Source organism: Brachyhypopomus gauderio, chromosome 15 (genome assembly GCF_052324685.1).
Source record: "Brachyhypopomus gauderio isolate BG-103 chromosome 15, BGAUD_0.2, whole genome shotgun sequence".
NCBI classification, from domain to species: Eukaryota; Metazoa; Chordata; class Actinopteri; order Gymnotiformes; family Hypopomidae; genus Brachyhypopomus; species Brachyhypopomus gauderio.
In genome coordinates this window covers 2255446-2263641 of record NC_135225.1, presented here as the reverse complement: position 1 = coordinate 2263641, position 8196 = coordinate 2255446, and the positions used below count along the sequence as shown (strand labels likewise).

The 8196-nt window shown below is 42.0% G+C and overlaps 1 protein-coding gene and 1 long non-coding RNA gene across 9 annotated transcripts in view; one reads left to right on the top strand and one right to left on the bottom strand.

Moving 5' to 3' along the window:
- LOC143476519 (uncharacterized) lies at positions 1-4753 on the top strand. Its single transcript, XR_013121314.1, has 3 exons — positions 1-25; positions 1791-1900; positions 4626-4753. It is a non-coding gene; the product is annotated as an uncharacterized LOC143476519 (long non-coding RNA).
- Positions 4754-5430: 677 nt separating this feature from the next.
- haao (3-hydroxyanthranilate 3,4-dioxygenase) overlaps positions 5431-8196 on the bottom strand; it is a 10297-nt gene continuing 7531 nt past the window's right edge. For 6 of the 8 annotated variants that reach the window (XM_076974742.1, XM_076974741.1, XM_076974740.1 and 3 more), the window contains exons 9-11: positions 6521-6589; positions 6301-6383; positions 5431-6130 (exon numbers count right to left, since the gene is read on the bottom strand). In XM_076974742.1, the coding sequence (XP_076830857.1) occupies positions 6055-6130; positions 6301-6383; positions 6521-6589 (228 nt within the window). In that variant the 3' untranslated portion in view covers positions 5431-6054. The remainder of the gene's footprint in view (positions 6131-6300; positions 6384-6520; positions 6590-8196) is intronic. The other 2 variants (XM_076974746.1, XM_076974747.1) reach the window with 1 other exon arrangement.

Sequence of the window (8196 nt, the reverse complement as noted above, 5' to 3'; positions counted from 1 at the left end):
ACTCTTCCTGCAGCTACTGTCGCAGGTAAATGCTCAGGTGTGTAGTAGCTGTACATTGGCCTAGTGCTAATAATTACATCAGGGATGGGCAACTTCCATGACAAAGAAGGCCACATTTTTTTCAGCACTATAATTGGAGGGCCACATGACCACGCACTTCAAATAATTGGATATGAAAGACACTACAAATTATTCTCAATAAGAACACATTTTAAATGAATTCAGATCTGTATGTTTATTGCACCAACATACATCTATTTTCTGCATATAAATGCATTAACATGTCCTTAATAAGCAACAAAGACAAAACATTTGCTTAATAAAAAAGTGCAAAAAGGGAATTTGAACTCCTTCATATCAAAGAAGTGTAACGCGTAGCGCGCTGCGGAGCGAGGAAGCGGACCCAAACGGTGAGAAGAGCGAGATTTAATAAGGGGAATTAGGCGAAGTCGTTTGTACAGGCACGGGTCAAAACGGGAGAGCCGTCCAAGTGGTCAACAGGACAGGCAGGAGTCGTAACAGGAGAGCCATTCACAACGGAGAAACACAACGGAGACGGAAAATACCAGAACAGCGATGACAGAGATAATCCACAAAACCGAACAAACCACAAATAACCGACAACGGGCGAAACACAGAGATACAAGTACACAGGACTAAACTAGACACAACTGAACACAATGACGAGCGTGGCAGACAGAGGGAAACCAGGACAACAGACACGCAGGGCGGGATAACCGGGCAAGGAACAACACCGACACGGGAGAGGGGGCGTAGCCCTACGTGACAAGAACAAAACAGTCCTGCTCTATCGTTTTTTTTCTTTTAATTATTAAATTATTACTGATCTATTTGCGGGCCGCACTGAGTGAGGACGAGGGCCGTGTGCGACCCGCGGGCCGCCAGTTGCCCATCCCTGAATTACAATCATTAACTGCAGGTTCTGATAAGCTTACACTACAGCTCCACAAGTGTCTCTTTGTCTGTGGCTCCTACGGCTGAGCTAAATATAGCATGTAAGAATTTTATCTCAGTCTAAGATTATATTTTTAAAGCACAATCCTTGAAAAAACAACGCATTAATTAGAATGAATGTTGTTCCATTCAATTACAGACACATTCTATTAAACTGAATGTTTTTGTGTGTGTGTGTGTGTGTGTGTGTGTGAGAGAGAGAGAGAGAGAGAGAGAGAGTACCGGACTCTGATCCCTCTGAGTTATTCAAATTCTTTATTACATTATTATTCTTTATTTATTATCGAGACACACTTCCCTTAGCAGAGCAACCGTGATGCTGTTGTTGTTTTATGCATGATACATTATGAAGAATGTTTGTTTTCCATTGGACTGTACTGACTAAAGCCGTACAGTTGCGTGCAATACTAGCATTGCAGAACTCTTTATCTTCAACTCTATGGTGAAACTTTAAAGAGGAACAAAATAAACAGAAGCAAACTTGAGGAAAATCACTCCAGTAGAATGTGAACTCTAATGCGCCACTTTAGGCAATGCCATTGGATCAGTAAAACATTACAGACAGGGTGCAAATGTCTGGGCCCCAGGCTCCATTCTGATTGGACAGATAGGGCCTATCCAATCACATCTGAACATCAGTTTTATTTCGTTGTGTCTATTGTTTCCTGTTATCCCGTCCTATGTCATTCTCTCACACACACAGAAAAATCACACACACACACACACTTCCCACTTACTAAAGCAGGGATGTCACTAACGTGCTCCGGATTAATGTTTAACATGGGCACACTAATATTTGAATGCTTACTCCTCAGCGGGGAATCAGTGTGACAGAGAGCACAGCAGCGAAAGGGCCGTTCACTCAGACATGAAGCTCGCACCCGAGCGGAGACGGAGAGCAGTGACCCGCCGTGAGAGTCAGGGTGTGTGTGTCAATGTCTTCTCTTTAAAACCTAAACTGTTCTTGTGCCTTATGTGTGATTTATCACTGGATAATAGCATTGCCTTTTGTGGCCTGTATTTAAGTGTAGTGTGTCTTTTCAATGCATTATATTTGTGACTAAACCATTCAAATATTTTAGTTTTGGCACTATAAGAGCTCAATATATACTACATGACTACACAAAGTTAAGGATGTTTTGGCTGTGACATTTATGGAAAATGTAAAAAGTCCATGATTCAGCGATATTATATCATGAAATAGGGCATTTAAGTAGAAGCATGCAATGGTGATTCTCATCTCAAACAATTTATTGAAACAAAATCCAACAGTGGTGGTAATACTCCAACAAAAAATGTCAATGTCTCAGTAACTTATCATGTACCCTTGAGCATCTGTTGCGACTTGACAACGACATGTCATGCTCTTCGACTTATTGTCTGCTGAGTCATGGCATCTCACTCTTCTAGAAGGTCCCTCAGGTCATTGAGGTTCTGGGCTACAGAGTTATGAGCCTCTACATGACGATTCAGCTGATTCTGCAGGTTTTCTGTGAGATTCAGGTCTGGAGAAAGCGCAGGTCACTCCATTTGAGGAACCCTGGTCTCCAGCAGACGTTCCTTAATGATCTGACCTCGATTAGCTGGAGCATTGTCGTCCATGAAGATGAAATTAGGACTGTGTTGTTCATGCAGAGGCACAATTACTGTATTAATGATGTTTTTCAGGTAGTTTGAGCTTGTCACAAAGTTTAGGGCAGTTCTGACTAGACACACCTGCCCACACTGAAAGACTATCACTATCAAAGTTTCGTCTGCTGACAACAGTGGCTGATGCACAACACTCTCCTACATCGTTGGTGTCCATCATTTCTGCTCAGGGTGAATTGACCTTCATCAGACCACGCTGACGTAAACGATTTTGAAAGGTCTGACACTTGTGTGGCTCTCATCTCCCATAAATGTGCCGGGAGTCGCGTGGCACACAACAACTGATGCCACAGGGCTCTGTTCTGTCGAGGATATTCAATGAAGTGGTCATCAGCGTGGCATGTGGCCAAAGGACGTCCGCTTCTGTGCATTTCTGTGACTCTTCCAGTCTCTTTATTTCTGTTGCAACCTGCTGATGACACTATGTGACTCTGGCAGCTCAGTGGCCTCTTCCGCCTGAGAACATCCTGTTTGAAGATTTGCAATGGCGAGATGCTGTTGATCAATTGTTAGGTGTCATTTTGGTCTCATGATATTAAAATATGAACAGCAGTACAATGAGGAGGACTGTTTAAATACCAGCACTAATTGAACCTGGACATTTAATGGTCCAAGTTTGAATTTTGCCCTTAAGCTCCTTGTTGGAGAATAGCAAGTAGTGCAAAAATAACTTTGAACAGTTATACATGTGCATTCAAAAGATTAGAGGTCATATTAAGTTAATCGTGAAATTAGGGTAGAGATATAGGTTCATCCTGAAATTTCACCCCAAAGTGAAACATCCCTAACTTTTTGTGAATAGTGTATGTTACTCATTAATGTCAAGCGATATGTAATGTTGAAATATGTTTAGTATCTCATATTCTCATGTGTAGTGAGGTGATGTTGTGCATTAAAACACGAAGAGGAAGCTGAAGTTACCACATTAGCAGTATCAGCATTTCACATCTGAACTTGTGATGCTACAAAATGTGCATATCAAAATGTGTTCATTACTGAGAAACCACTTTTTTTGAGAGATGCATGCAGCATGTTGGGAATTCTACAGTGTAGTTTACATCACCAAAAAAAAAAGATAACAATCATCATTGGGGGGGGGGGGGGGGGGGGGGGTTAATTGGTTGTGATAAGATAAATAATTTGCCTATGCCGACCAGGTTTGCGTCAACTGCATAGCGCAACACACAGATCCTTAGACTGCAAAGAACAGCACAGTGCATGTGGAATCAACAGCTTGTAAGAAGCAACATCAGCAGTCTTAGAGATCTGACTTAGACAGCAGTTCAAGAAACCACTCTTCCTGAGAGAAATGACAAACAGCCCAAGCAGTGCTTGCTGACTTAGCTGAATGTGGCACGTGTTGACAGGATTCACCTTTGAAAAATGTTTTATTAATTTTGTTAATGTAGATCAAATGAAATCAATAAACTGGCAGATGCAGAATCTCCTTATATTGTTAGTTATTTTCTCATTAAGTCAGTTATGCCAACTGCATCAAAAACCAAAATATTGGTCTGTAGTTGAATTATAGAGACACTTGAAATATGATTGGCCTGTTTTCTAAGAAGCAATCCTGACCCAGGAAGTGTCTATTTCCTTTAAACTTATAGACATAGCTAAAGGAGGGGCGGAGTTCTAATGGTTATATTGTATGGATGATAGGTTGAGCTTTTCTGTGGAATATTAGGACACCAGGAACTAATCTTAATTACACACGTAGTCAACACAACATATAGTTTGGGTTCAAAAGCCTCCCCCCCCCCCCCCCCCCCCCCCCCCAAAGATTGCATTTCTAAAGACATCCCTTCAGGACACATAGAACTAATGGCAGGTAGCTATAACTATTAATCCTGCAAACTACACATTATCATGAAGATAATTCATTACCTGTCTGTGCATATTTGTTAAGCAGTTAATGGAAAACTGTAATCAATAAAGAATTTTTCTGAGGATAAGGAAATTTGTGCTAACAACGATGCCTTGATGTCTTCTTTTAATAGATCCTGGTGTTGATACACAGGTGACTGGTGATCTTTATGGTCAGGCCACTTGCCCACCCCTCTCTCCCCTTGGTCGTCTCTACATCTACGCCCTGCATGGGTGTCTGTGTGAGGTGGTGTTCACAGCAGCCTGGAGCTGGTACTACACTCAAGACCAGAGGCTACCTGGATACACAAGTCTGTGGGCTCTCTGTATTTATAGCTCCGCTATCTTCTTCTTGGAGCGCATGAGCACAAGGCTACAGCGGAGATGCTGCCCCCTGGTGATCCGGTTGACTGTTTACACTTCGTTCATATACCTTTGGGAGTTTTGCTGTGGGTTTCTGCTGAGGCTGTTGGAAGCGTGTCCATGGGACTACTCAGATTTCAGGTATAATCTCAAAGGGCTGGTGACGCTGGAGTACGCTGTGCCATGGGCCCTGGCTGCTCTTCTCGCAGAGAAACACGTGATCAGGAACACACTGAAACTACGACTCGATTGCTGATGCCTGTGGTCAAGTCCTCATATGCTTCCATCATAGATGCGGTGCACAGATGCACTTGAGAAACACCTCTGCCCGTTCTGTTTACATAGTGGAGGGTGCCAGTACGCGTTTGTCAACAACATGGTCAAAAGGCAGTTTCAGCTCATACTACTGCATCCCAGTAACATTACTACATGTGGTAATACTTCACTGCCATCAGTGGTAGTATTAGAACAAAATAAAAGAATGTTAGAAAAAGTGTCATAAAAAAGGTAACATTTAATAAAGCTTGTACCAAACAAACACCTTTTATCAAAGACATTGAAGTACATGTAAACTTTGAAATGTTCCTGACAAGCCAGGCACAGTGCTGACAGGTTTCACGTAATAAAAAAAATGTAAATATGGATCAGGAATGACTGACCAATAATATAAAAGTGCAATTTAAGATATGATTTTCAGTGGTACTACACAGTACTGTATGCAACTTTAGGCACGGTATGTAGTTTGAAATGAGAATAACAAAGGAAAAAGTGTTCTCTTTAATTACTGTGAAAGGGAAGTTTTATTTAGCTTTACAGATTCTACAAACTGTTGATCCAGTTTTACAGAAAACCTGTTTTACATTCTATGTCTGAATATCAACAGCAACGTCATTAAGTTAAAATGTTGGACTCTGTAATTACCTCCAAAAAGGCTCATTTTAAAACACCCTCGCGGGCTATATATGCACACGCAAATTAGCAAAATGGCTGTTATGTAAATTTATCGAGTAATATGGATACACTTTTCAAGGACAAAAACTGCTAGCTTAAACAAGATCCCACACTCACCTTAAAGCAAACAAAAAAGTTAATATTTTATTTCAAATGTAATTATATCAGGATTATAGTCCATGCTGTTTATCAGATGCAGAGGGAACTAAGACTTGATACTTGATGAGTCAAAAATACTGTTGCAATTCCTTAGAGAGGCCTCTTCCTCTCTGGGTCTTGTGTAATGTACAAAGCAACACAGTCCTCAGACCTTTGCCAGTAATACCTTAAAAAACACACATAAAAAACACGCACACACACACACACACACACACACACACACACACACACACACACACACACACACACAGAGACACACACACACAGATTTGAGTTGCACAAACATCCATTATTGTGTTTAGTGCTTGATTTCAAAACCAACCAAAACCAACTTACTCTGTCTGTCCAAGTATCAGCAAACTGTCTCCAGTGGAAAGACTGTACTTCCTACCATTCATAGTGACAATAGAACATCCCTCCTACAGTGAACAGTAGTGGATGGAAGGCAACAAAATGTGAAACCAATCATGTTAGTCAAAACATACAATTGAAAAGGACAAGCTAACCAAGATCAGTGGGGTGTCCTGTAAGGATACAGAAGACGTGAGAAACATACCAGCTGCCAGATCCAGATGTCAGTGGACCTTTTTGAAGACACAGACTCTCCTGGACCATACAGCACAGTCTGAAATAGAACAGCACCATGGACGATGTCAATGTGATAATTAAAAAAATGTTATTTGTATTGCACTGCTTAAAACACAGTTTACAAAGTGCTTTACAGAAAATAAAAGATTAATAATGGATACATTAAAAGTACAAGTTGAAAGAACAGATATTGCACATTATATAAAAATACAGCATGTAAAAAAAAAAAAAAACAAGATTTTTTAAAAGCACATTACTTCAAGGAGAAGTGCAAAATGAGAAGGAAAGTGTTACAAGTAAAAAAAAAACCAGAATAAAAAAACTGAGCAAAGTGAGGATACAGTCAATGCAGAGCAGTTTAATTAAATGCCTTATGCAATAAAAAGTTCGGAACTTTCTCCTTGAAAGTTTTTAAATCATTGAGTCCTGAGGTCATTTGGAAGTAAATTCCAGAGTTTGGGGCCATGGTAGAAAAAAGCAGCCTCTGTGGTGTTTAGTCAGAGGGTAGGCTCCACGGTGTTTAGTCAGAGGGTAGGCTCCACAGTGTTTAGTCAGAGGGTAGGCTCCTGTTTAGTCAGAGGGTAGGCTCCACGGTGTTTAGTCTGAGGGTAGGCTCCACGGTGTTTAGTCAGAGGGTAGGCTCCACGGTGTTTAGTCAGAGGATAAGCTCCACGGTGTTTAGTCTGAGGGTAGGCTCCACGGTGTTTAGTCTGAGGGTAGGCTCCTGTTTAGTTAGAGGGTAGGCTCCACAGTGTTTAGTCTGAGGGTAGGCTCCTGTTTAGTCAGAGGGTAGGCTCCACGGTGTTTAGTCAGAGGGTAGGCTCCACGGTGTTTAGTCAGAGGATAAGCTCCACGGTGTTTAGTCTGAGGGTAGGCTCCACGGTGTTTAGTCTGAGGGTAGGCTCCTGTTTAGTTAGAGGGTAGGCTCCACAGTGTTTAGTCTGAGGGTAGGCTCCTGTTTAGTCAGAGGGTAGGCTCCACGGTGTTTAGTCAGAGGGTAGGCTCCACGGTGTTTAGTCAGAGGGTAGGCTTCAGTGTTTAGTCAGAGGGTAGGCTCCAGTGTTTAGTCAGAGGGTAGGCTCCACGGTGTTTAGTCAGAGGGTAGGCTCCACGGTGTTTAGTCAGAGGGTAGGCTCCAGTGTTTAGTCAGAGGGTAGGCTCCACGGTGTTTAGTCAGAGGGTAGGCTCCACGGTGTTTAGTCAGAGGGTAGGCTCCACGGTGTTTAGTCAGAGGGTAGGCTCCAGTGTTTAGTCAGAGGGTAGGCTCCACGGTGTTTAGTCAGAGGGTAGGCTCCACGGTGTTTAGTCAGAGGGTAGGCTCCACGGTGTTTAGTCAGAGGGTAGGCTCCACGGTGTTTAGTCAGAGGGTAGGCTCCACGGTGTTTAGTCAGAGATATTAGGCACATGCTTGATTACATGGTAAAGAGCAGGACGACCATGCAAACAAGTAACCAATAGGATTTTAACGTTAGTTCTGAATGACACAAGACTGTTGCAAGTCACTTTCGCGTTAGTACTCTGGTCACTACATTTTCTGTACGATTCAAACAGATTTCTTTCAGATAAGTTACATGGTCAGAGCTCTCAAGACTTAATTATGATAAATTCCATTGTCATCATTGAGTTGCAGGAAGTACACCCACA